The 24,473-nt window shown below is 51.1% G+C and overlaps 1 protein-coding gene across 2 annotated transcripts in view; it reads left to right on the forward strand.

The window, feature by feature from the left end:
* The window catches only part of SLC6A13 (solute carrier family 6 member 13), a 33,427-nt gene that overhangs the window by 3,195 nt on the left and 5,759 nt on the right, over window positions 1–24,473 (forward strand). Inside the window, exons 2-8 of one of the 2 annotated variants that reach the window (XM_009288318.2) lie at window positions 2,172–2,306; window positions 3,333–3,473; window positions 4,089–4,173; window positions 7,862–7,994; window positions 11,951–12,085; window positions 21,371–21,474; window positions 24,310–24,434. In XM_009288318.2, coding sequence (XP_009286593.1) covers window positions 2,172–2,306; window positions 3,333–3,473; window positions 4,089–4,173; window positions 7,862–7,994; window positions 11,951–12,085; window positions 21,371–21,474; window positions 24,310–24,434 — 858 coding nt within the window. The remainder of the gene's footprint in view (window positions 1–2,171; window positions 2,307–3,332; window positions 3,474–4,088; window positions 4,174–7,861; window positions 7,995–11,950; window positions 12,086–21,370; window positions 21,475–24,309; window positions 24,435–24,473) is intronic. The other variant, XM_009288319.2, reaches the window with a different exon arrangement.

Below are 24,473 nucleotides of genomic sequence, written 5' to 3' on the forward strand. Positions count from 1 at the left end.
CCCCCAACCCAGCCAGTCCCAAGGGCCCACCGCCGCCCCTGCACACGCAGAGGAGGAAGGGGCCATGGTGGTGGACACGTGCGGCAGTGTTTCCCCCTTCGCCTTCAACGGGGTTCACCCACGGGGAGGGCGGACGGGGCCGGGCCGGAGGGACATCAGCCAGCGCTGGGGGGGCTGCTGAGGTGCACTGATGGGCCCCCGTCCGCACCGCAGCCCTCTGCCGCAGGCTGCCCTCCCTGCTGCCCCCCTCGCCAGAGTCATTGTGCAGGGCGGCTCTGCTGGGCGCCTCTCCTCGGCTTTTCCTCCTTGCAGTCCCTGCCTGAAGGCCGTCCTGCTTGCGCCCTTTCCTGCCTGTGTGGGCAAGCAACAGCCCTCTGCCAGCTGAAATGAGATGGGGAGTGGCGGTGGGGCTGGCGTCGGTGTCATCCCACCCTGCCTGTCACCCCATCTTGGGGGCAAGGGGAGCGGGGCAGATCACAGCCCCTGGCCCAAACATGTCTCTGCAAATCCCTCCTTCACCCCACCATAATTTTGCGTTATTTCACAGCTTGCATGTCAGGACCCTCCAGTTAGACTTCCAAAGCGTGAAACCTGCCTGAAACCTGAGATAACCAGAGGTTCTGAGGAAAGTGACGGGCCAGACCACAGGCTGCAAATAAGGGAAACCCAGGCTGGAGAGCTTGACCTGCCACCTCAGAGACCTCCCCTGGAATCCCCTGGCTGCAGTTTAGTTAAATACAAACTTTTATGTGAGAATAATCTTTCTTGGAAATAGGCTCCACTTTTATGATAATATGATTACACACAAGTTGGGAGTTGAGGGGATGGTGTTGATGCAACCATTTCCCCTGCCCTTTGCCCTCACCAGCTTCTATTTACTGGTAGAGGGAGAGCATGTGGGTAGGTGCTCGTTCTCCCGGGACTGCCAGGTATCAGCATCCCTTCAGCTGCTGTTTGCCCACAGGGAGCTGCCAAGATACTCTACCTGTGTATTTTGTTGATGGCATTTTTTTGCAAGAAGGGGAGGGCTGTGGCTCTGTACCCCGCTGGGATGAGCGTGGGGTGGGACTTCTGGCCGGTCCCTAAAGCCCCCCTTCTCTCTCCCTGCCCCTGCATGCTAGCTAAGCTTCTTAATGAAATCTCTTGGGTTTTGTGTTTACTTGTGCACTGGGATTGTTCTTTCCCATACACCCCCACCGACCTGACCCCAGAGCCAGTTAGCTTCTCACTGGCACAGAAAAGATCTATGAGGGAAAAATGAAGTTAGTGGCTGGCTCGGTTGCCACCTCCAACCCTGCGTGCCCCTCTGAGTCCACCGCAGCCCAGCTGCCGTTCTCTACTCGGGGCTACCCCTTTCCACGCCAGCTCCCCGTCCTGCTCTGTGTCCCTGCCGTTGCAGCAGGGCTTGAGCAGCTTCAGTGGCACGTGAGTGCAGCAGGGAGCGCAGACCATCTTGCAGGGCTGCCTCTTGTGCTCTGCGTGGTAAAAGCCATTACTACATTTAACATTAGCTTGGTGTAATCAAAAGCCTGATGCATTTTATCTCTCCCTGCCTGGTTTTATGACAGGGCTTGAACAGGAGGGCAGCCCTAGCTGCTGGCGTGAAGTACATACTTTCCTGCACTACTTGCTTTTCGTTTGCATGTCTGCTGCTTTTCAGTGAGCAAATGATTGAGCAAACCCACAGACTGGGTGAAGGTGTCAGTCTCTGTGTGCCCCTCAGTGCCTTGGTGTTGTCATCCATGGGCTTGTCAGCTTATTCAGTCAGAATAATCAATGTGAAAGGAGTCACCAACTTGATTAAAAGTCAGAATGGTTTTACAGCAGGGTGTTCTCCTGTATTTCTAGACAGTTATTGAGAACTTGTTTCACTCTCTTCTGCACAAAAATCAGTCCTAGAAAGTCTCCCCTCCCCTCCCCTCCCCTCCCCTCTCCCTCTTTTCTAAATGTTGAGTTTCTCATGCAATCATATCACTCTGCAAGATGAAATGTGAGGAAAATCCCTTTTTCCTGGCATCTCATCTGTGGTTTTCCTGCCCCCGCAGCCCCCATCCCTCCCAGGCTGTCCGCCCCCACCCCGGGAGGGACCTGCCTGGTGCCAGGTTGGAGACGGCCTGACCCCAGTCACCCCATGGGGCTTATTTTTCCTATCTGCTGCTTGAATCTGCCAGGTGCCTTCTTCATCCCCTACCTCATCTTCCTCTTCACCTGTGGGATTCCCGTCTTCTTCCTGGAGACAGCGCTGGGGCAGTACACCAGCCAGGGAGGGGTGACAGCCTGGCGCAGGATCTGTCCCCTCTTCGAAGGTGAGTGGGGTGAGCCTGGGAGGGCATGGCGAGGTGGGGGGACCACGGGGCCCTGGGTGGATGAGCGGTGATGCCTCTTCCCACAGCCTGGATCGTTACATACCTCCATACATCCGCTGCCCACGCCTGGGGATCCCAGCCTGGGAGGACCACCGGCTGCCCCCTTTCCAAAATCACGCTGGGAAAATTGATCGCCGTTCTCACCAAACAGTTCCCATCGTTACGTTGCATCCCGGTTTCCTTCTTCATGGCCACGGCTCTGGCCAGGAGCTTTGCACCCAAACAAGGTTGTCCTCCAACAGCTAAATAATGAAAATGCTTCTGGTGGTTATGAGGAACCTAAAACATACTACTATTTATTTAAGTCAATGCTATGTCATTTTCCCGAGTTTGCAGATGGCTTAAAACCTCAGTGGTGAAAGTTGTCAGCTGTCTTAATAAATCGTTAGCAGTCAGATCCACTTCTAGCACTGTTTCAGCACAGTCATCCAGCCTCAAGCCACTTTCCATGATTTCTCTGAAAGTCTCAGTTGCCTTCTCCCCACGTACCAAAACCTTTAGATGCTCCTCCAGCACCTCCCAGGGAAGGTGTGTGATGTTAATACAAAAGCTTCCCAAACAAAAGTGAAAAGGAATGAGCGAACAAAATAAAAAGTGAATTTTGGTAGAAGAGGTGTTATTCAGCACCATCATATGTTTCTGATCCTTTGGGTGGCTTTCCAACTATAATCTGCCCATCCCCTGCCCAGACTCCCTCCCATTGCCACCCTTTCACCAGGGAAGGCTGTGATGCCGTGGCAGGAAGAGGGGGTCCCTGGGACCCCTGCTTGGACCCCCGCTGATGCGGCACAGTGGGCTTTGGGGAGGGGATGATGGCTCTGGTGGCTGCCTCACTGGCATTCATCCGGCAGCGCGGTCAAAATGCAGAGCGGCAGATGAAAACGTTGGGTGAGCACCTCCCAAGGGGAGTCCTGTTCCCGTCCCCCGGCGCGTGGGTCACCTGCCTTTGGGGCTCGCTTTCTGCAGGAATTGGCTACGCCTCACAGGTTATCGTCGTACTGCTGAACTTCTACTACATCATTGTCCTGGCCTGGGCCTTGTTTTATCTCTTCAGTTCGTTCACCATCGACCTTCCCTGGGGCAGCTGTGACCATGAGTGGAACACAGGTGGGTGTGGAGCCCCCTCCCAATCCTCCAGCGGCTCCTGGCTGAGGAAAACCTGCTGCTGCCCAGGGCCAAACCTCAGGAGAGTGGCTTGCCCCTGCATGGGTGGGACTGTTGGTCATAGGGGTGGGGAGTGCCGGCTCACTGCAGTGCTGCTGGCACTTTTGGGGAAGAGGCTCGGTTGATCTGGGTCTTTGCTAGAGAGCACCAGTGCTGGCACTGCCCAACCACTTGCAGCACCCGGCCAAGTGCCGTGCAGTGGTGGCCTCCCTGGTGGCTCCTGCTCTGGGCTCCAGCCACCGTGGGCACCTTCCTTCTTGGTATCTTCCAGTCATCCTGTGCTGTGTGTTAGCCATAGACCCAGTGCTGGTTGGGACTGCTCACCACGCCCACTGGAAGGAAAAATTAAATGCCATCGTCTTAATTGTCGTAGGTTTCTTGCCAGCCTTACCCTGGAGGTGACTCCTTTTGTCCATCTTTGGGACTATATAAAATTTGTCTCAGAGTCAATGTCAATGGGTGTTGACACTGTGGCTGGAAAGGGAGGGATTTTTCAGATCCTCCGGTACTCCAGCCACTGCTACTTATGCTCCCTCTCTCCCTGGGCCTCTCCCTCAGGGAACTGCATGGAGCTCCAGAAGGCGAACTCGACGCTCAACATGACCAGCGAAAACGCCACCTCCCCTGTCATCGAGTTCTGGGAGTAAGTAAAGGACAGGCCTGTACCCCCCTTTCCTCTGGGACATACCTCCCCTGGACAAGGAACAAACCCTGCAGCAGCATGTCCTGTTAACCCATCCTTGCCAGAAAAGGACACAAGAGAGGAAGCTGGGCAGGTCAGAGTGAAGGCTCTCAGGGACAGCACCATCAGTCAAGGGTAACATCTCTGGGCTCGTGGTGTTTGTCTGGAGCTGTGCTGGCATGCCTCAGAGCCATCTGACTTTGTCCTTCTCTGATGCTATATTCCTGTCCCTCTGGACCTTTTGGGCTTCTCGGTCTCACTGACCTCAATGATGGCTAGCTGACTGTGCAAGACCTTACCTTACCGATGCTATGCCTCCTTTGGTCCTTGATATTTCATTTATTGTCCTTTTATTCCTTATTCCTCCATTGCTGTTGCACTCTCCCTTTCTCCCTTTGTGCTGCTCCTCTCCCTGCCTCCTCCCTTTTTCTTTATTGCCAGCTGTGAACTTCCTTATACAGTTGTTTCCTCCTGCAGCGTAGGTGAATTGGCTGCATATTCCCCATCCTGAAGCTTTGGTTCAGACTTACCCAGGGTGCAAACCTCAATAAAATTAGTGGCACTCCCTCAGGGTATAGTGGCCATTACCCTATGGTTTGGATTACAGTTTGTATATCTGCTGGATTATCCATTGCTCTTGTTCTGTTCGGAGTAGTCTGCCCCATGCCATCCTTGACCTGCCTGGTGGCTGCATCCAGTGTAACTGTGCTCAGGACACGCGTGCCAAGACTATAGGTGGGAGTGGGGTGAGATCTGTGGTGATCCACAAAGCAGCAGCTCTGCGAAGCATTTTTGTCTGCGTGTTTTGCAAGCTGCAGTGTGTTCAGCTGTTGAAAAGGAGACATTAAAGCCCTGTGATGCACTGCAGGAGTCCATGCTGGTGATCATAGAATCATAGAATCATTAAGGTTGGAAAAGACCTCTAAGATCATCCAGTCCAACCGTCAACCCAACACCACCATGCCCACTAAACCATGTCCCTAAGCGCCTCATCTACTCGTCTTTTAAATACTTCCAGGGATGGGGACTCAACCACTTCCCTGGGCAGCCTCTTCCAATGTTTAACCACTCTTTCAGTAAAGAAATTTTTCCTCATGTCCAATCTAAACCTCCCCTGGCGCAACTTGAGGCCATTTCCTCTTGTCTTATCGCTTGTTACTTGGGAGAAGAGACCGACACCCACCTCGCTACAACCTCCTTTCAGGTAGTTGTAGAGAGCGATGAGGTCTCCCCTGAGCCTCCTTTTCTGCAGGCTAAACAACCCCAGTTCCCTCAGCCGCTCCTCATAAGACTTGTTCTCCAGACCCTTCACCAGCTTCATTGCCCTTCTCTGGACATGCTCTAACACCTCGATGTCCTTCTTGTAGTGAGGGGCCCAAAACTGAACACAGTATTTGAGGTGTGGCCTCACCAGTGCCGAGTACAGGGGCACGATCACTTCCCTACTCCTGCTGGCCACACTATTTCTGATACAGGCCAGGATGCCATTGGCCTTCTTGGCCACCTGGGCACACTGCCAGTGTGATGCAGTAGGTGATCTCTTTCCTTTGAATCCATGCTGCTGTGTGATACCAGCATGTTCCCAGGAGGCTCTGGCATGGTGGGTGGTGGCTTTTGTATGTGGGCTAGTCTTCATCTGAAAAATCGAAAAAGAGGTGATGTTTTCACTTTAGAGTGACTAATATGCAAGCTATCCTGAGGAGAGAAACTCACCAAAATAAAAATGAAGTGCTAGGGTCAGCTTACTTCACGCTGAAATTTGCTCCCTCATTTTCATTGTTTTCTCCCCTTATGTTAGTTACTCTGAGGTACAGAGTAGCTTTATTTCTGGCATGAAGGCACAGGCCTGTTGGCTTGGGATCTCTGATGATCCTCAGCATCTCCTGGGAGAACAGGCCCAGTTAAGCACTGAGCCCTGGCTAATAGACTGTGCAAGTAACCCCTCTGCTGCCACTGTGAATTTCCCTTGTGCGTTTAGATGGATGAAGGGCTCTGCCCTTGCTGCCCTCAGCAGCGCTGCTGGGTGCTGTCAGCGCGCAGAGCACACAGTACCTCCAGGGCATCCCCGGCTCAGCACAGGGACTGTCAGCGCGCAGAGCACCCTCCAGGGCATCCCCGGCTCAGCACAGGGATGCTGTTTTTAAACTTTACAGTTTTTAAATGTTCTTTCTCTCTTGTGTGCTCTCTGATCCCGCACTCTCCCTCTGCCTGCTGCTCACGTGGTTAGATGGTGGCCTGCTTTAGACTGCTTTTCCTGAGGCTGGCTGCTGGAAAAGTTGATGTTCCCATCACTGCTGTGACCATCCCTGTGTTATTGGGGAATAAACACATGGGACTGGAAATTTCCACTGTCCATTGCTTCCAATGCAGCATCTGTTCCTGCCCTCCCTGGGCTGGGAGGTAGGAGGCCACCGTTTCCTTGAGAAGCACTGACCTGCCAGTGGGCTGATGGCACGTTTCTGAGGCCTCTTTTGGCTTCAGTACAGCGCCCAGTTTGTTACGGTCCGCTGGCACCCTTTCCCCACTAGTTACAGAGTCCACGTCCTTAGAAGCAGGCAAAGAGCAACATGACAAAACGTATCTGGCGGAGCAGTGTGATTTTTCTGACCCCTCTCTCATCCTCTCAATCGTGCGAGGCTGTGGGGCAGGAAAGGAGGCAGTGTGTCTTAGACTGCGGTTCTCCAGGAGCATGACTTTTATTTTGGGATAATGGCTGTGTTTTGCAGCAGGGCGGGCATTGCTGCTGGGCTCCAGGGTAGCGCATGTCCCTCTCTGCCTGTCTCAGGCTTGGGGTTTTGGGACTGCACCACGGTGTTTCAAACTTGGATCCATCTGAGCGGTGTAGGAGATGGAGGAGGCTGAGTCCTTACTTCTGCAAGTGATGAGGAAGATTTGACATACACATGACATGGAAAGCTGCTATATGGCCAGGGTGAGACCATAAGACCTTAGCTGAACCAAGGTCCATCTAGCCCAGGATCCTACCTCCACACTGGCTGAAAGAGGATGCCCAAGGTGGCCTCTTCTGACTGTGCAACGGGGATTATTGTGGTCCTGGTTGGGTCTTAGTCATGGTATGGGATGCTATGCTGCTCTGAGTCCTGAGGTCAAATATGTAGCTGCTCCTAAAGACAGAAGCGTGCTATGGAGAGGTGGTTGGACAGCATTGCTTCTTGGGTGGTCCTGATGGGTTCTGCATGGTAAGTGCAATGTATCATTCACTTTGAGGTTTGAAGCATGTCAGAAATGTAGGTGAACTTTGTAATGTGCATGAAAAAGGCCCAGGTAGAGCTTGTGTGTGCAAAGTGCTGCATGTTCTTGCAGAGAGAGAGCTCTTACCCTAGAGGACAAGAGAGATGAAGGGTGGGAGGAGGACAGGAGAAGAAATGTCTTGGCCCAACAGGCCAGCACTGGAGCGAGTGCAGAAGCAAGTGTCCACGCGTGATCTGTCAGGCTGGTAGTACTTTTAAGAGGGGAGCACTGCTTGATTCCTCTGAGGCTTGCAGCTCAGACCTGGGCCTTGTTAGTAAGACAGCTCTTCTCCCCAGAGCCATCAGGTGCTGTGGAGGTGTGGTGAGAACCAGCGTGGTGTTGGGAACGTTAGTGGCCAACATCCACTTGGATGTTCCTTTGCTTCCCCCCAATGCAGGAGGAGGGTGCTAAAGATTTCCGATGGCATCCAGCACCTGGGCAGCCTGCGCTGGGAGCTGGCTCTGTGTCTCTTGCTGGCGTGGATCATCTGTTACTTCTGCATTTGGAAAGGGGTCAAGTCCACAGGCAAGGTGAGTCCTTCGTTCAGATCAAGCCTCTTCCCTTGATCACAGCTGGAGCGCTTGATCTACTCACCTTTTGCATGTTTAGAGAGGTCCTAGGGATCCCCTGGGAACCAGCCGCTGAATAAGGTGGCAGGAGTCTGTGGGGTTCAACTTGCAGTGGGAGTGTGAGCCAGGCTCTGTGTTTTGGGTAGAAGAGGATGAGAGCGCTGAGATGTCTCAGAGCATTAACTTCCAGGATGTATATCCCCATCTGGTCCCTTGCCATCCACAGGCCCGGGAGACCCTGCAGTCTTCCTATTTATGGGGTGGTTGCATATTCCTTTCCCTCCCGCCACAGTGTGAGCAAGCAGCATGTTTTTGCCTCTGCTGGCAAGTGCAGCTAGAAAATCTTCAAATTCACTAGATAGTAACGAAGGTAACTCTGATGGCCTCAAAGCCCTCTCTGCCTCACTGCCAAGGGGATCTTCTTTTTTTCTCCTTGTTCGTCCCAACTCTTCCTGCAGTTGCTGTATTCCCCAGAAATAAAGGTCTCCTTTTTTTTCCCCATGCTAGTCACCACAAAGGTATTTCTTTGAATGCTTCTGGGAAGGGTTGGTGTGACTGTCCAGCTCCATCCATGCTCCCTCTGTTGCAGAGTGTGCCACTGCCATTTGCACTGACCCCATTAGTTTCTGCTACTGCCTCCTGACCCGTTCCCAGCCAGCTTTGTCTGGAGCCAGCAAGAACAGATGGAAATGGAAAGGTTTAGTATGTTATCTAAATGGCGTCTTCTCTGCATGCTTGGAACAAGACATCATGTCTGATGGGGTGTAAATTTTAGCTGCATCCATTTCCATCAAGTTGATGGCATGGATGTTAGCAGTTTCCCCTGCTTCCAGAATGGTCTGGGATTATGAAACATGACAGGGAAATCAAGCAGCTTGCAGAAATGATGTTTTCTGGTTTCCATGGAGTAAAATTAGAAGAAAAGAGCAACTGCTTGCCGTGGTGGCCTGGTAAAAGAAAGCAGAGGCAGTCTAATAACAGCAAATATGATACTAAGACACAGCAAACATAGTGTGGGAAGTGCTAAGAACAAATTCAATCTATTTTAGATACAAGTTCTAGGTTAAATGCATGTGCTTTTTAGCAAAAAGAACTAGCAATGGTGAGATCTTATCTTCTTGAAAACGGAAATCTTCTTCCAGTAAAGCAACAGTGTCCATAGGTTTATCAACCCTCTGCATATTTAATAATCCAGCTAAAATGATGGCTGTGGGAATACAATCCCACTGGGGAAGAGATATACCTTAGTCCTGGGGATTTGCCTGTGAAGGGGCAAACACCATGAGCTGAAATCACGCTACTTGGAACCGCAGCAGCGGTTCGCATCCTCCGACACGGGGACTGCCCATCCCTGAGGAGCGCTCACAGATGCAGGACGTTGTCACAGATGGAACCACTTTGCCAAGGCATGTGGATCAGATTCAAATAAAACCCTGGATGTTGTTGACCAGCATGTGACAGAATGATCACACTGATCCCAGCAAGGTTCCTAGTGATGTAGTTAGTGCTAACAATGCCCGAGAAATAAAAAGATTGGGTTTGAGCCAAGCACTGAGTAATATCTCATTGGATCCAGATGTCCCTGTTGTTAGATAGAAGTTTGGCACTCTTAATCCAGCAAAACATTCTCCAAATTCAGGCCTCTGGTCTCAGTGCAGATGTGAGTGACTGCTGAGTGAAAAGCTTAACACGCTAGTTCGTGCAGGCTGTAAAGCACATAGGACGTTACCAAAATGTGAATCCAAATCATACGCCAGACAACTACCAGTTTGTATTCTGAGCTCCTAAAACTGATGTTATTTAGAGATCCAGCCAAGAATGTGCAAACTGGCATCCTGGAAGAACGTGCACTAGGGTTCAAAGGCAATGGGTTGTTTTTATGATTTTTGTTTTTACTCTTGCTTTCATGATAAATACAGGGATGATTGTTAAACTCGCAGGGTCTGCAGATTTGATTAACTGTCAATGAAAAGCTCTAAATCAGAGACTCCTTGAAAATTTGAGAATGAGATAAATGATGGTGTTTGCCTGTGTTGAAAGACGCTGTCCCTGGGTTCCTTCAATGTTCAGGATGCAGATACAGAGGGACAGGGATGGATCTGGTCACACAGACATCTCAGGCAACCATGAGCCCCAGCAAGGAGGTGTTTTTCACCGACCTCTGTGGCATTCCCATGGCATCACCCAAGACTGCCATGATATATAGAGCAGGGCACATGAAATGCATAGAAAACCTGGAGCTGCAGACAGAGATGATAATGTAGTAGTGTGGTTTTTCAAGGGTGGGATATCTCTGAAATCCTTCTGTCCTTCTGCATTACAAAACTGAATCACCGAAGAGTGTGTATCTTGACTCAGAGGATGACTCGCATTGCAGCGTCAGGTGCTTTGGATGTTGCTTTATTCACATGGAGTACATCGGAGTGGATCCAGAAAAAATCTCCTTTTGAATCACTGCTCAGATCGTGAGGCTTACCCTGGGGCAGAGCGGAAGTGGTCATACTGTCCAGGGAAATCACACGCTCGTTCTTAGTAGGACCTCCTCTAACGCAGAAACTGCTGTAGCTGTGGCAGAACCTGCAACCCCAGCTCAGGGATGGTGGGCTTTAGGTGGATTTTGAAACAACTCATTCTGGATGGAAGGGCAGGTGTGAGAAATAGATCAGTTCACATCATTACATTTTGCAGTTCCTCCAGAGATGAGCTTTAGCTCTCTGGTGCGTAACTGCCAAAGCTGAGAAAAGAGCTGTAGGGTAGCATTCAGGTGAAGCGTGCTGATGCGAATCCTCACTCAGCACGTCCTCGCAGGAAAAACCTGAAGCAGCAACATTTCTTTTTTGGCCTAGCATGATACAACGGACTGAACAACTTTTTTTCAAGGTGGTCAATAAGTCTTTGAAGGTATGGGAGCAATGCAAAGGGATTAATGACACTACTGGGGAGGCTGCATGAGCCCTTGATAATCAGTTTTTTTGTGTGGGGAACACAGACTACAATGTGTTGTTTTTGTGGCACGCTACACCAGTTAGCCTGAACAGTCCTGGTATTACCCTGATAATCCCCAAATTGAATGTTATATTTACCAGACGTGGAGTCCCTGAAAGGATTAGCTGACACTGGCCTGCAGCATTCCCCCAAGGGACGTGGCTCCTTTGCTAGAGGAAGGGATTTCAACCCTATCTGAGTACATCTGCATTGCTCATGGGGCTAGGGATGTAAAAAGCAAGAGGACACAGGTTAAAGGTCCTGTTTGGGTCTGCGTCCTTGGTGGCAAGTCTGAGACATGCTGCTCTGCTCTGCCTGAAATGCCCGTGTTGTGTATTTGAACAGGGGTCAGTCAGAGGCAGCCGCTGCGAGTCACTGCAGTGGGGAGCGGTGGGCACAAGCCAGTTGCCAGTGCCAGCCCTGAGTGGGGGACCCCCAGTGTTGTCCCTCATGGTCCTTCAGTAGCAATCACGTTTCAAGGTGTATCTTTTATCTGCACACCCCTTCGCCCTTGCCACTAAATGCTGCGGAGAAGAGACTTTCTGTGTGTGACTCAGACTCTATTTGGGGTAGGGATGTGCAGAGGGATACTGGGGGCAGTTCCTTCTCCGATGCACATAGATATTACACCGCTGGCTTCAGCAGAGCTACTCTGACTCCAACCTGGTGACAGCCTGGCTCAGGGTCTGGATTGCTCTTAGGTTTTCTCTGGCTCCAGACACACCATGGCATGTCACGGGTTTCCTGGGCACATTTTAAAATGCATTTATTTCTACTGCAGGCGACAGCAAGGTGCTCGGTGAGGCAGCCTGACCCGTCCCCTGCCGCTGCCCATCTCCCCCAGCCTGGGGGTCGGTGCTGTGGTGTCGGCTGGCGCTGTGTGCTCTGGCCCACGCTGCTCGCTCACGCTTGTCCCTTCCTCCTCCTCCCAGGTGGTGTATTTCACGGCCACATTCCCATACCTCATGCTGGTCGTTCTGCTGATCAGGGGAGTCTCCCTGCCTGGGGCGTCCCAGGGAATCCTGTTTTACCTTTATCCAGACCTCAGTCGCCTCGGGGACCCCCAGGTAAGGTGGAGAGGGGATCGAATGGCTGAGCTGTGCTTGCATGGATATCTGTGGCTGTCCTCTCTCCCTCCTTTTTCTTTTCTCACTCTCTTTCTTCCAATTTCTTCTTTCTGTATCCTCTTTTTCCCATCTGTGGGCATAAGGCAGGGCTGTGATATCAGTGCGTACTCTGGCGGTCCCGTGCTCTCTTGATCTCAGCCTTCACCTGTGCTGTTACCTTATTTTCTAGTCTGAGTTGGGTCTGAATTGCCCAAGGGTATGGGCAGTGAGATTTAACCCTTCATCACGAGTGGCACCAGCCATCCCCCAATTTCTTGGGGAGACTCCTGTGCTGCGGAGGCAGCCTGTGCATGGGGTGCTGCTCTGCACCGTGCCAGCAGCTTGTGGGGATGAGTCCTGCTCTCGGCATGCTTGCTCTGGCTTCCCTGAGAAGCATGCTGGATGCATGGATGGCGGGAGCCATGGCATGCTGCAGCAGTTCCCCGGGACCCGGCCGCCCTCCTTGCCTCCCCGTTCCCGGTGAGAAATTCCTGCCTGTCTGACAGGAGGGTCAGTGCCCGACTGCTGCTTTTAATCTCTCTGGGACAAGTTCTTCCACGTTAAATCCTGGCTCCAGCTGAGCTGCTGTACCAGCCTTTGTGTGAAGGTGTTTCCAAAGGAGATTAAAGGGTGCCTGCCTGGAAAATAGGCCAGCAAAACCCTTCGTAACCCCATTAACTCTTTCTGGTCTAGCCCAAATGCTGCCTTGGTTGTTAATTTTGCAAACGGGGGCATAAGTGTTGGGGGAAGAATGGCTCCGGCTGATCCTGCCCTCCCTGATGGAGGAGAAAGGAACCCTGTGGGTGGGGGTAGCAGCATCTCAGGGGCCGCTGGGTGGCACCCCTGGGTCCCGCCTGTGCCACGGGTGCAGTGTGGCTCTGTGCAAGTCAGTTTGACTTACGGCTTCCGATCCGGGGAGCTAAACATGAGTGTTCGGTTTCCGGCTCCAGGCGGTCTGGTTTTTATCACGGGAAGGACTTGGAGTTCCTGCTCAGCCTTCTGGAAGTTGCTCTCTGGTCAAGGCTGCTCCTGAGCAGGGGGTGAAAAGCCTCATTTTGCAGCACTGGCTGCTCTCTTGCTCCCTCGGTTTGCCTGTGGACAGGAGGTGGGTAGGACAGCTGCTCCTCAGTGTGAAGGTGCAGCAAGGCTTGGAAGGGGGTGAGGACAGGTCTGTGTTTGCAGTGTTTGTGGCTCCATTTGTGCGAGAGACCTCTGAAATAAAATAACATTTTCAAATGGTGCTCATTCACTTATGAAAAGTCTTGTTGTTACTGTGGCTGTGTCGCCCAGGGGACTGAATTAAACCACTTCAAGCATGGCACGGTTTTGCTGGTACTAGCTGTGTCCTCATTAGGTCTGTCCTGGCAAACTTTTCCAATTACAGCCTGAGCTTTAGAAGCACAGCTTCCTTCCAGCCTGGAAAATGCTAATGCGCTGGTGGAAGGGCAGAGTAACCCTTCAGAGCAAGAGGATGGCTTATCCTCGGCTGGGGGAGGAAAACTTGCTCCTCCCTCCCTGACTCCATCATTCCCCGATTAATGCTTCATTTCTGCAGGAGAAATGCAGGAGTCGGTAGCAGTGGCTGCCTTCCTCCAGCACGCTTTAACCATCCTACTGAAGCAAGTAGCGGGGCTCGGGGTTTCTCTTGCATTTTCCCATCAGAGAGGGAAGGGAAGGGTTAGTGCCCCAAGCCCCAGACGTGCGGCTGTCCCCCCCTCTCTCTGTGCAGGGACAGCGTGAGTCCTGCCAGCCCGTCGGGGCCAAGTCGATTATAATTGATTTGCGCTCAGAGGACAGCGAGCTGTAATTGTTTACCCGCCAGTCCTGCACTGCCCAGAAAAATGGAAGATTCTTTAGTGCCTGGGAAGGGATTCTGGAAATTAAAAAAAAAAATAATTAAAAATACCCTCTCCAGTCTGAGCCTTATGATAAGGCATCTCAAGGGGAGGTTTAAACAAAGGGCAAACAATATACAAGGAGACAAAATAAAAACTCCTTTAAAGGATATAAAAAACTAGGTGAAAAGAGGGGATTAATTATTTAGCAGATTCTACCAGGGGAGCAGCAGCAGCCGAGACGTGATTAAGTGTCAGAATATCAGACTGGTGTGTGGAAATCATTGCTTTTCACTTGCCAAATGACCTTGGACAGAACTGGGAAGTCCTGCCTATGAGAGCTCAAGCTAGCTGATTGATGGTGGTCTCTTCTGGCCATGAAGTCTACAATGCCCTAAATCTTCCTGCACCTTCATTTGCTAAATCTATGAAATGCTTATAATTAAAACGGTAAATAAAATGCATTTGATAAGTAGATCAGACTATACAGAGAAACTGCCAAACAAAAGTTTTGAATAATGAAGTCCAGTTCTGCTCAGATACAAGCAGATAACAGCAAAACTGCCAAAGAAATCATCTATTTTGAACCATATGCCCCCAGACTAAGAAATTAAAAAAAGCAACCCTGTAGTTTGTTTTTTATTTATATAATATTTAGTATGTGTGATGTATATATTTAGTATGATGTTAGCATGCCAGCCATTACTAGGCCCAAATTTTTTTCCCCCTCCTTGACTGCATTTTCTGTGCTCCAGAAGGTTCCTGCTTATTTCATAGCGTGGGTTGTGTTTTAACCGAAAGGGGGTCTCGGGGTTGTTCACCATTTCCCCTTTTGATCATTCCGCCCTTTGCAATTAACTTTGTGGCAATTTTATCAATTGTTTATTTCACTAGATAACGCTGGGGATTTACAGATGTAATTAAGGAGAGGGATGCACAGTGTGATCCACTAGCGGGAAGCTGAAGCAAGAGGAATTCAGAGTAGAAATAAGGTTTAAGCGTGGGAAAGTTGTCATTAGAAGAACTTTTCTCAGGTGCTGGCAGGCTCTCCGTCGCTTGATGCTTTCATACCACGACCAGACATCATTTTAATAGACAGATTTAAAGAGAGGACTGATGGGCTTGGTGCAGAAAGTGCCAGCAGTGTGTTTGGGTTTGCTTTAAAGAGAAGAAATGTAATGGTCTCCTTTCACTCTGCTATCAAGTTTCAAGCGATTTTAGCTGAATTTCATTAGATTTAGGGAGTAAGAATGAAGAAGGAGTAAGTTCAGCAGCCTCTGAGCATTTCCCTCTCTGGAAAAGCAGCAAATGTTTCTCAAAACCTCCCACTTTTGTTTTCCTCTTGAAATTTCCAGAAAACCCACCACCTTGCTGTATGTGCTTGTACTTTATCCAGTCTTTATATAAAGGAAGAACTTTCTATGATGACCTGCTTTCCACCCAGCCCAGCCGTGCCGAAGGCCCCGTCGGGGGCTGTACCCCTGTTCCTGGGGGCAGGGAAGCTCCGGCGGTGCCGAGGACCAGCAGAAGACCCACAGCTCTGCAGACACCCCGTAAGCAGTCCCCACCGCCGCACTGGACACCCGACCCTGCACAGTGCCGTGCTGGGATGCCCTGACTTGCTCTGCGCAGCTAAATTCAGAGCATTACCTTCATCCAGTCTCTGCTTCTCATTGTCTCTCCCTCTTTTCAAATAACCTTCCCTATGTCCCTTTCATTTTCTTTCACCCATTTCCCTGGAGGTTGCTTTTTGGAGCAGCGTTTGCCCCTGCAGAGTCCCCACAGGCTCCTGCTTCCTGATGGATGCGGCAGGAAGCGGAGGCAAGAGATGAAGATGCCCCCAGCAATTCGGGGGGCTGCCTGCTGTGCCCATGGCCAGAAAGGGAGGCTGCCGGGGTCCAGCTCACAGTTTGCACCGGAGTAACTCTCGCTGCTGAGGCTGCGCTGAGGATAAGCCCCTTGGGCCACCACAGGGAGGACGGGAGGTGCGTGCATCTTGCAGGGCTGTGACCTGCTGGGTTAACCATCGGCCCCCGTAGCCACGCTGGGGAAGGGGTCAGAGCCCCCAGATCCTTTCCAAATTCAGGCCCCTCCTGCTGCTGCTCCATGGCCAGCAAGAGCTGCTGCTTCCCAGCAAGAGGGGAGGGCGACTGTGGGCCTGCTAAATATTATTTGTTCCCCTTATTTATTTTTTTCCCAGCAAGCCTTTAACTTGACCCCGTGCACTCGGTTTGTGCTGTTGCTGGCCCCCCGCTTCTCCTTTCTGAAGGCGAGCGTGTTTGTTTTCGTGCCGGAGGGTGACCCGCTGCGCCTGTGCGTGGATGCATGCACCGGTGGGGCTGCCACTGGCACACTGCGCTCGCTCCTGCCATGCACCCTTGTGCCCCGGCCCGGGGTCCCGTGCCCCTCCAGCCCCGGCAGAGGGTCTGCAGAGGGTCTGCAAGCCCAGGCACCGCTGCTGTCCTTGCCGGGGGGGTGGAGGGCAGGTACCGGGCAGCAGGGAGGGAGCGCTAGCAGCTCCCGCAGCGTGCCGGAGGGGCTCAGGGCTGGCGTCCTCTCCGCCTTGCCCGAGCAATGCATCCGTGTGGGGTGAACCACAGCTGTATTTACCTTGCGGGGCTTTCTCCTCCTCCTCCCACGCCTCTCACCAGCCCTGCCGGCGTGGGACCCGGGTGGATAGCCAGCCGCGGCCGCGCAGGCCTGCTGAGTCTGATCTCAGCGCTGACATAGCAGGAAGGAATAAAGCTGTCTTTCTGTCCGCCTGCCAACAGTGGAGCAAGGGGGACCGTAAAGCCTGGCTTCCCGGGCAGCAAGGAGCGTCGCTCAGAGCATCTCTTGCCCCTCCGCACCACCCTGGGGCAGGCAGCTGTGCTCTTCAGGATGAACCAGAAACCTGTTTGTTTTCTTGTGGTGTTTAAAGAAACCCAGCAGTGGGAGGGCTCCCCAGGTGTAAAATGTCCCTGTGGGTCGGCGGGTGCCCCGAGGTGTGGGGATTACATGCGGTCAGTGCTTACTGGCGGGGCATCGCAGGGGCCTTGAGTGCCAGCACAGGGAGGTTAACTGGGGAACAAAGACCCCATCCCTGATTCCTAAGGAGCCCGAGGACGTACTTTCCAAGCTGCTGGGGCTTGGGGCTGGGAACGTGATGCTTGGCTGGGCGTAGGGTGGGCAGAAGGACCAGGAACGCTTTATGGAAACATCAGTGGCTCGTTCCCTGCCTTGTCTTTCCTGGGGTAAATGAGGACGAGGGAAAGCATTGGCCTGGGCTGTGCAGCATGGCAGTGGGCTCTTTGCAGCAGGGCCCCAGGGCCGCACAGCCCTGCGCCATTGCAGTGCTGCGGTACGTGGACTGGGTCTTTGGGCTGGGGCCTGTGGCCCAGTCCTGAATGAAGGGGGAAAGGCAATAATCTGGAAATGGTGCCCTGGGCGTCTTGAGGTGAAATCTTAGGAATCAAGATCTCTCCCCTTTTAAGGCTGGGCTGAAGCGATGTGTTTGCATGGTGCAGCAGGTGTCTGGTGGGTAGCACCAGCGCCACAGGCTGAGCCGTGAACTGTGGTGCTGCGTGCGAAAGAAATGCTGGTTGAACTGCAGCTCAAGACTTGGGTGGATTTTGCTCTCTGCTCTGCATTATGCCGAGTGTGACCCTCCACGCAGCACGTACCCTCTCCGTGCTGTATCATCTCTGCTTGCTGATGGGAACAGTTCGGCGCTTCTCAGCATGGCACCTGTATTTGATGTATGACATGCACTGGGGTTCAATAGCATTTTACTCGAAAAACGTCTTTACTGTTATTTTTGTAAGTGCTTTGAGATCTTCCTAAGGAAGGATCTGTTCCAGTACAGGGGGCTATTAAATTCCAGCTCATGTAATAAAGCGAATATTGCTGAGAAAATTAAGGGGTGAAGGAATATGTCCTCTTATAGGCCATAACCATCTTGGATAACTGCAGCTCAGGTGTGAAGGCTTTGGCTAAAAACAGAGAGTAGGAAGTTATTACAAACTGGAGTAAACAACATGTTCAAGGAAATTGAATTATGAATTAAATAAACTGGATAGCTTAGAGAACTGCAGACAACAATCAAATCAAAATACCCATGCTGCCAATGTGCCAGCAAAATCTGAACAGGATAAACTTTACCACTCTCTTTGGGAGCAGTGGCCAGAGAACAGCAGCACACTTTTATCTGCATGGGAAAGAGCCCTGCCTGATCCCAGCGAGCCCCTTTAGTCAGAGTGGAAATATTAAAATAATGAGAGGCTGTTGATCAGCAGCACAGGAGGGAAACGGGGGGTCTTGGAAGAGCTGAAAAAAACATTCCTCTGAGTCACTGCAGGGAGAGAAATGAGCACAAGCAGCAGGTTGGGGAGGGAAGATTTGGGTTGCTGTTTTCTGAAGTGAGTGGTCTGTGTAGCCCCTGTGAGCCCACGGGGCCGGGTGGGCAGCGGTGCTTCTCATGAGGGGCTTGAGGAGGAGGCTGGACCACAGATGGGCTGAGGCCCCTTCTGACCCCAGTGATCCTGCAGTCCTGGGACTTGCTGCCACTGCTCAGCTCCATCACTAGTAGGTCAGGAGCACCCACGGCATCAGTCTTGTTGCAGTCCATTGACCCCCAAGCAATTTCGGAACTGCCAGGGGGCTGGGAAGGACACAAAGGTGGCTTGGTCTTTGGCCCAAGAGCTGCAGTAACCTTTTAAAATGGGAAATAAAGTGCATGCAGCCCGAGCTGGTGCTCACAGTTGTGCTGGCTAAGTAGGATCATAAGCTCTGCAAGCCAAGCTTAGCTTTATTTACAGTTTCAGCCACAGGCTGCCTTGCTTCAAATGCGAGCATATGCTAAGGCAGGTCCTGTATTCCTTAAAGACATCCCTTTGGGGCTAGGCTCCCAAACAGCCCAGTGTGCACCCCATGGGTGTTGTGTTGGGCAGAGCAGGCAGCGGAGCGGGGAGCCCACAGACCCCATGCTGGTCTCTGCTACACAGTCAAGGGTATCACTGGGTTTTAGAAATGAGCCACTTCATAAACCACAGAGGTAATGAAGCTTAGTGTCTTGATATTTGGCTTCTACCATGGCTGGTAAAGCATCAGTTCTTTTCCTGCCCCTGGGATATTTCTCATATCTTGTGTGATTTATCTGATATTTAACACAGGTTGACTCTTCCTCCCTGTAGCTTTCTGCTCAGTGGGGACACTGAGTTCCTGTCTTTTTCTTTTTCCCTGGCTGTTGTGAAATTCATAGGTAGTTGATATCCTTGAGGTTTCTACCAACTGTTAAATCTGGTTGAAATTTGTCAACTGGGCCCAATGTTATGGCAAGTGTGGGGTAGGCAGTTTGGTGGCAAAAGTCTTGTTATCTTGACAAATTGAACTACAAGGGCTCCAAAACCCACGAGAGGTGTGGTTCAAGCCCAAATCTGATGAAAAACCAGAGCTGTAGCAATGAACAGCAAAATAAAATGCAAACCTAACAAAACATTTCACCCCGATCTGTGCAAAGATGCTTAAATTATTGATGCAAAGGTCAGCATGGGTCCAGCTCACCTCAATGCCTTGCTGTGCCTAAGAAGTAGCTGAAAAGTGAAGGCTGTACCCTTACTGCCCACAAGCACAGTGATGCTTTAGGAATCAATTATAAAAAGGGCTTTGATTTTTTTTCTAATCTTTTTGAAGTGCAAAAATTAACTAATACCCTGCTCTCTAAACCCACCTCCCCACGCAGCTCTTCCAAAAAGAGTAAAATACACCAAGGTCAATTACTTTTTAAATGTCCCAGTGCCTCGAACTAGCTGTCCCAGTCCCACCTCATCGTCTGTCCCTTCCCATTCTACAAATCAGAGATTTGATCTGACTTCCTGTGAAATTGTGAACAGGGTTTCCATGGACCGAAGAGAAGGTGGTGGGGCTGAACGTTAGCAGAGTTGCTTGCAGGACAGTCAGGGAGAGCAGTTTCACCAAATCTAGCCCTAGAAGCGCTTTGCTTTCTCTCCCTGCGGACTGTGCTGCTGGGTCTTGCAGCAGCGGGCAGGGAGACGATTCGTTCTGTGCAGCTGTCCCTTGAGCTAAAAACAGAATTTCCTCCAGAAAACCACAGCTAATGGGATCGTAACGTCCCTTCGTAAGGCCCATCAGCCCAGGAAGGAGAAGAGGTAAATACGAAACAAAACCTTTCGCCACATGATTGCTCTTTGGCCAGTATGGAAGAGGAAAGGCAGAACCATGCATTGATGAGGGTGGCCTGAGCAACAGGGGTGGTTGGGCAGATGCTCAGGACATGAGGTCTTGGCTGACAGGTAAAGGTGTGATTTGGAGTCATCAAAACCACTGTGGTGAGTTCCATTGACTTCTGTTCTTCTCAGAGGGGATCCTGGGGCAAGGCTGGTGTTTGTCCGAGGGCTCACCAGCACTGCTACTCTGGGGAAGGAGGGTATTGCCAAATGGAGACTTCTCTCACTAAAGTTGTCCCAGTAATACTTTTCTTCTGCTTTTCTTTCCTAACTAGCTTCTCTTTTGTCTCTAGAATGTGGCTGCCCTTCAGCATTGGTTGAATGATTGTCTTATCTCTATTTTATAAACCCCTTAGGAAGAAAGATCTTAGAAAACAGAGGGTTTAATTAATAATCTTTGTCATTGCTTCATTCTTCACTGTTGGTTCCTGCTTTTGCTGTTCTCTGCAGAAGGCAGTGGCAGTGGTTGCATTGGTGACTGCACACAGCTAGGCTTTCAGATCAAATTTGGCATTGACAAATGTCAGCCTCGGAGCACTGGGACATGTTACTGACAGCGAGAGCGAAGCGGAGTTCAAAGGCACCTCGTGGGACTAACAACGTTCTTGTATTTTCTTTTAGGAGCTGTCTTTTGCAAACAACTCTGTTTATTTCTAGTACTCCTCTTCTCCCCAGTTAATTTTCTTTTAAGTTTTGGAGCCTTTAAATTAGGTCTTGGAGGGAAGGGCCACCACCAGAAGCTGTATGTACCTGTGCTGCCCAGTGGGAGACCAGGCTTGCCCAAATCAAGTCCCCCTCCTCTGCTAGCAGAGGGCTCCTTCAGCTCTTGTGGAAAGTGTTCATTTGGTCTCTTGCTGCTGGGAGGCTCTGCGGAGTCACAGGATTCTGCAGATTTGTCCAAGGAAGAAAGAGATGATGATGAAGAGCTATACCTGCAAGGCTCCCATTGCATCCTTTCCCTCTGGCACTCTTAGCACCCCCTGGGTGCCTCACTGAGCACTGTAATTCCTGGCACTATATAACCTGCCCCTAGAAAAGGCTTGTCTAAATGCTGGATGTTGCTGATCTGATCACTGGCCTTTCTGCTGATTACGGCAGCCCCTGGGGCTCTGCCTCTTTGCATCCGTGCAGTGTCTGCGCTCTGTGCTGGCCTTGTCTTCTCACCTGTCTTTGCATCTCCCTTGCAGGTCTGGATGGATGCAGGCACTCAAATCTTCTTTTCGTATGCAATTTGTCTGGGATGCCTGACAGCTCTGGGCAGCTACAACAAATACCATAACAACTGCTACAGGTAACTGGAGCATGGCTCTGCTGCCTAGAGCCTTCCCCTCCCTGAACATCAGTGCACATAGGCTGGTGAACTGCTGGAGGCTACTGGCCTTTGGAAGTGTCATGTTTTCTGTTTCTACTTAAGGTGTAAGAAAACTTTGTCCAGGTTTTCTCCCCAAATCCAGCTCTCTGTGCTTTCTACCCAAGGGAACTTTCTGTCCGTGCCATGGATGACAAATCCCCTCTTCCACACCAGCTGAGACCCAGCAAAGTCAGATTGTCTACACTAGCTTTGTGACCCCAGCCCACACCACAACCTCCCCTATTACATGGGTGCATGAATAGCCAGAGAGGAAGCAGAGCTGTGAGATCTAATGGCTCTAGACTGGAGTCCTTTCACCTTCGCCTTTATCCTTCCTAGGTACATTTGGACCTAGGGTCTTGCACAGTTGTCAGTGCTCTGAGTTCCTATGTGCTATCTATGGTCTACATGCAAACGTGCAGATATGACTTCTGCTTCTTGCATACTCTCCCTGTGCTGGACTGCCCTTGAACAGAGATGGGCCAGGCTGACAGATTCAATCAGGCTGTCAAGTTGAAGTGGTCAGGTGAAAATAAACTCATTTCGCTGTAAATGTATCCAGCGTCTGGAGCTGCATCCTGAGGGGTAAAAGGCTCGTGCAAGTTGTAAAAGCTACCCGCCTCCCTTCCCACCCTTTCTCTGCTGGCTGTGTTGCTCCTCGCAGTGGGTTCTCTCTCCAACTTTTGTTGTCATTGCTGTGGAAGGTCCAGGCAGACCAAACAGCTACATGGTCCTTGCTTGGCATCTTTCTCTCTCTTCACTTTAGGAGAAGTTCACCCCTGCTGTAGGGATGCCTCTCCGACAGCAGCTGGGCTTGGACTCCTCTTCCTTTTCATGTCCCTTCTTCCAGATGCAGTTTTGAGAGAAAAAGCTGGGGGAAAAGAAGAGATAGCAGATCTGGCTGTGGCCTGCTGCATGTCCTTGGGCATTACCCCTCTGCATCTCCAGTCTGGATGTGTAACATGGATATGATGACAGGGGCTGCTTAGCAGCAAGGTTGTAAAAAGCTTCTGTAGCTGCAGCTGGGAGACACTATAGAAAGGGGAGAAATGTCTGTTTGCACACAAACCCTTTATGCTATTTGGCTTTGCTAGGGAAATTGTTCTTAGTTTCGGTGTTAAACATCTCACCAGCCTGTTCCCAGGCATGGACCCAGTTTTAATGGGTCGGTCCTGTTCTCTGCAACCTTGGTTTGCACAGGGAGACAGAACCAGGCTTTAACAGGGCAGACGGACACCAGCATGGTGCCCCACTCAAGTATCCCAGGCCAGGTGTAACCTTTGGTGACCTGGGAAAAGAAAAGGATGTGGGCAGGAGGGGCCATCGTTCATATGGCAGCAGTCCAAGATGGCACCAAACGGCATTTTCTGGGACTGTAAGAGAGATCATCAGTGCTCCCTGGCTCCTTTTCAGGTGAAAATCTGGAGAGACCTCTTTGCTCTGGCCATTGCCTGCATGTTACCCTCCACAATGACACCTCTTCCCACCTGCCAGGTGACTGGAGAGAACCTCCCAGCCCATGCCTTTCCAAGGAGGGTTTGACCTGTCATGCATACATCCAGGGGAAAGAGGGAGAAACACTGGGAAGGAAGAGGAACTATTTGAAATAAATGGGAATTTGTATAAAATGACTGAGAATATAATTTGAGTGGAGAGCAGGCAGTTTATCGCAACCGGAGAAATGAGGTTCTGGCATGGGCTTCCCACTGGGTTAGCTGAGCTTGGTGGAGCGTGACCCTCCTTATCAGCTGGGAGATTTGTGGGGACTCACCCTGCAGGCCTCTTTCAGTCTCTCCTGCCCCAGAAAGCAAGTGCAAAGGCAGAGCAATGGTGTTAGGTGCTCTGCAGTCCTTGACGATGCAAAGAGCTGTGGTTTGGAAGGAATAATCTGAATTTGTATGGCGTAGGAGCTCTGTGTGAACTATACTTTCTCTCTAGAAATGGTTGCAGACCTTGAATAGATCTAGCTAACATGCAGGGAGCAGCATGAAGCCCCCAGAATGCTAGATACTTAAAGAGTGATACAAAAAATCACACTGGATTTGCAGAGTAACATTTAATTAAGTCAGAGCGGACCATGAAATGCCAGAAGGGGTGTGTTCAGTTTGGTTCAGAATATCTCGGAAAGATGCTGCAAATGTTATTGTTGTCCCCAGGGTTGCAGTCACAAGAGGACTAGGGAGACTGGAGTGTGAAAAGGAATTGGATAGATAAGACTTTAAGAGTAGATGGATGGGAATGAGATGAAACAGAGACAAAAGGGAATAGATGAGAGAAAATAAATTGGATGGCTCTGTTAATTTTTTTCTCATAATGTGAGGACCAGAAGATATCTAGTAGTGCTGAGAACCAAGAACATTGTAACTGACCTGAGAAATCTATTAAGGAAAAAAAACATGCCCCCTTCTCAGACAAAATAATCTCTTGTACTGTCTGCTACAGGAGGGACCAGGGGAGAGAGAGGAAGAAAAAAAAAAGTCAGGCATTTAGATGTGTAGCAAGACTCTCTCATGAGCACGAGCTTAGGTGAGGAATGAATCTTTATGTTGTCCTTGGAAAAGGCTTTCCCTGCAGGGGCTCCTGTTGTTTTGCCCACCCTGGGGCACCCTCGTGCAGCTCCTGGTGCTGAGCTGAGCTGTGGGGGTGCTGGGAGAGATGCCCTGCTGTGGGCACAGTGGCTGGGGTGGGAGAGCGGGTGCTGTCCCGGGGGGCTGCCATGGGGTGGGGGTCATACCTGGAACCCCACCTGGCTGATGCTGTGCCCCCTCCTCCCAGGGACTGCGTGGCCCTCTGCTTCCTCAACAGCGGCACCAGCTTCGTGGCCGGCTTTGCCATCTTCTCCATCCTGGGCTTTATGGCGGCGGAGCAGGGCGTGCCCATCGCTGAGGTGGCTGAGTCGGGTGAGTGGGGCTGTGGTGGGACGAGGCCGGGGGGGGGCT

This window comes from Aptenodytes forsteri, unplaced genomic scaffold (assembly GCF_000699145.1).
Source record: "Aptenodytes forsteri isolate BGI_AS27 unplaced genomic scaffold, ASM69914v1 Scaffold56, whole genome shotgun sequence".
In the NCBI taxonomy this organism is placed as follows: domain Eukaryota; kingdom Metazoa; phylum Chordata; class Aves; order Sphenisciformes; family Spheniscidae; genus Aptenodytes; species Aptenodytes forsteri.